The 2166-nt window shown below is 65.8% G+C and overlaps 1 protein-coding gene across 1 annotated transcript in view; it reads left to right on the forward strand.

Moving 5' to 3' along the window:
* Positions 1-1525: 1525 nt before the first annotated feature.
* Positions 1526-2166, forward strand: part of SMAD3 (SMAD family member 3) — a 121490-nt gene continuing 120849 nt past the window's right edge. Inside the window, exon 1 of the mRNA XM_007448134.1 lies at positions 1526-2038. Coding sequence (XP_007448196.1) covers positions 1833-2038 — 206 coding nt within the window. The 5' untranslated portion in view covers positions 1526-1832. The remainder of the gene's footprint in view (positions 2039-2166) is intronic.

The following is a 2166-nucleotide window of genomic DNA, read 5'->3' on the forward strand; positions in this document are numbered from 1 at the left end:
GCAGGGACCCCTGCAGCTTCTGGGCTGACTTTGTGGATTAGGGCCACACCTCACAGGGCTTTGTAACTCCCCACCCGCTAGAGGGTTTGCAGATAACTTCTTTCTCACCACGGGAGTTTCCTGCTGTTAAAAACAAACAAAGCCTAGAGGCCTGGTAGGGGGAGGGGCAGCAGGAGAAAGGCCCTGGGGGCCTGGGGTAACTCCTGAAAGCAGCTGAGTGAGGGGTTTGTGGGCAGATGCCCCTGAAATATTCTGGTAGGGAGAAAAACGCCAGAGCTCCCCTAATATCCCGGTGTTCCTTTGCTTCCCACCAAAACTAATTTGGAATACATAAGGTTCCCCAATACTGCCCTTTTGCCCCACTTTTTGCGAGTTTACAGCTTTGAAAACAAAGCTCTCTCTCCTATTTATTGGGTGTCGAATTTCGGATCTTTCTTTATCATAAGATTCCAACACCCTGTAATGAAACCTTTCCTCCAAAGATAAGTTCTAAAGCGCCCCCATTCATTTCTTCCTGAACTCAACAGATGTCTTCGAGGCCCATTTTCTGCCGGGCACTTGGTTCCCAAGGCCCAGGGGACCCCCTGGCTCCAGCTATTATCCAGGGAGTCACTGGGGTCCCCAGATCTCCACTTCTGAGAGCCTCTCACTAATCCCTCTTTCGCACGGTCTCGGGGTTCTAAGCCGGTATGATCTCACCGGTGCGAGAATAAAAACAGCCCTAGAGTCACCGGCGCCGCCAAGGCCCCTGACCGGGATCGGCGCGCCCGCGTCTCGGTGCGCGCCCCAACTTCCTGGGCCTAAGCCTTCCGCGCGCCCTCTCTCGGACCGGGGTCCTCCCGGGGGGTGCACCGCCAGCCTGCGGCCGGACGGCGCTCGTTCGTGCGAGTCTAACGCTCTCGGGCCCGCCACTCCAACTGAGCTTCCTGAGTGTGGGTTCCGAGAGCAGACGCCACGGCCCGAGCCCGGCCCTCCAGCCTGGGGCCCCTCTCGCCGCTCCTTTCCCACGACTTCCTCCTGGCGCCCGCTGGACTTCAGGTCGGGGCCGCGCGGGGTCCTGCGCGCTCCAGCCCCGGCCGCCGCTGTCCCCGGACGCCCACGTGGGCGTGCTCCGTTCCGGGCGGGGGAAGGCCGGGCGCCCTCCCGGAGGCGGGGGCGGGCAGGGCGCCCGCGGGAGGAGGCGGCAGGGCGCGGGGGAGAAGGCGGGGAGCCCCGGCGGCAAGGGGGCGGTGACAGCGCTTGGAAAGGAGGCTGCACGCGGATTTGCATGAAACACAGACTGGCAGCGGGCGGGAGCGGGAGCGCGGCGCAAACCCGAGGCCGGCCCAGCGAGCGAGCGAGCGAGCGAGCGAGCCGGGAAGGAGGAGGGCAGCGGGAGGCGAGGCTACCGAGGCGGAGGGATCTGCGCATCAAAGCGAGCGAGGCGAGCAAAGTTTAGCTGGGAGTTGGACTCTCCTTCCTGGAGGCGGCACCCAAACAGCCACCCCGTGCGGAAACCCAAACTTTCTTCTGCCACTCCGAGCCCCGCGGCCGCCGTCTCCGCCCCGCGTCCGGGGCCTTCCCGATCCCGCGCCTCTGCTGCCTGCCCGCCCGCCGCTCCTCCGCCCTTCTCCGCGCCTTGGGAGCCGCCCGGGGCGCAGGGCCGCGCGCCGAGCCCCGCCGGCTGCAGCGCCGCGGCCCGGCCGGGAGCCACCGGGAAGTTCGCCGAGAGTTGAGGCGAAGTTTGGGCGGCCGCTGCCTTCCCCCGCCGAGCACCCCGCTGCGCCCCCGGCGTCCCGCCGCACCCAGCCCCGCCGGGGGCGCTCCTCGCCGCCCGCGCGCCCTCCCCAGCCATGTCGTCCATCCTGCCCTTCACCCCCCCGATCGTGAAGCGCCTGCTGGGCTGGAAGAAGGGCGAGCAGAACGGGCAGGAGGAGAAGTGGTGCGAGAAGGCGGTCAAGAGTTTGGTCAAGAAGCTCAAGAAGACGGGGCAGCTGGACGAGCTGGAGAAGGCCATCACCACGCAGAACGTCAACACCAAGTGCATCACCATCCCCAGGTGGGGGCCCGAGGGACGCTGGGGCGCGCCCGTTCAGCCCCCTGGCGTGGCGAGGCCGGCCTGGTGGGATAGGAGCGGGAGGGATAGCGTGTGTGTGTGTGTGTGTGTGTGTGTGTGTGTGTGTGTGT

The sequence above is a fragment of the Lipotes vexillifer genome, unplaced genomic scaffold (assembly GCF_000442215.2).
Source record: "Lipotes vexillifer unplaced genomic scaffold, Lipotes_vexillifer_v1.1 scaffold713, whole genome shotgun sequence".
NCBI lineage: Eukaryota > Metazoa > Chordata > Mammalia > Artiodactyla > Lipotidae > Lipotes > Lipotes vexillifer.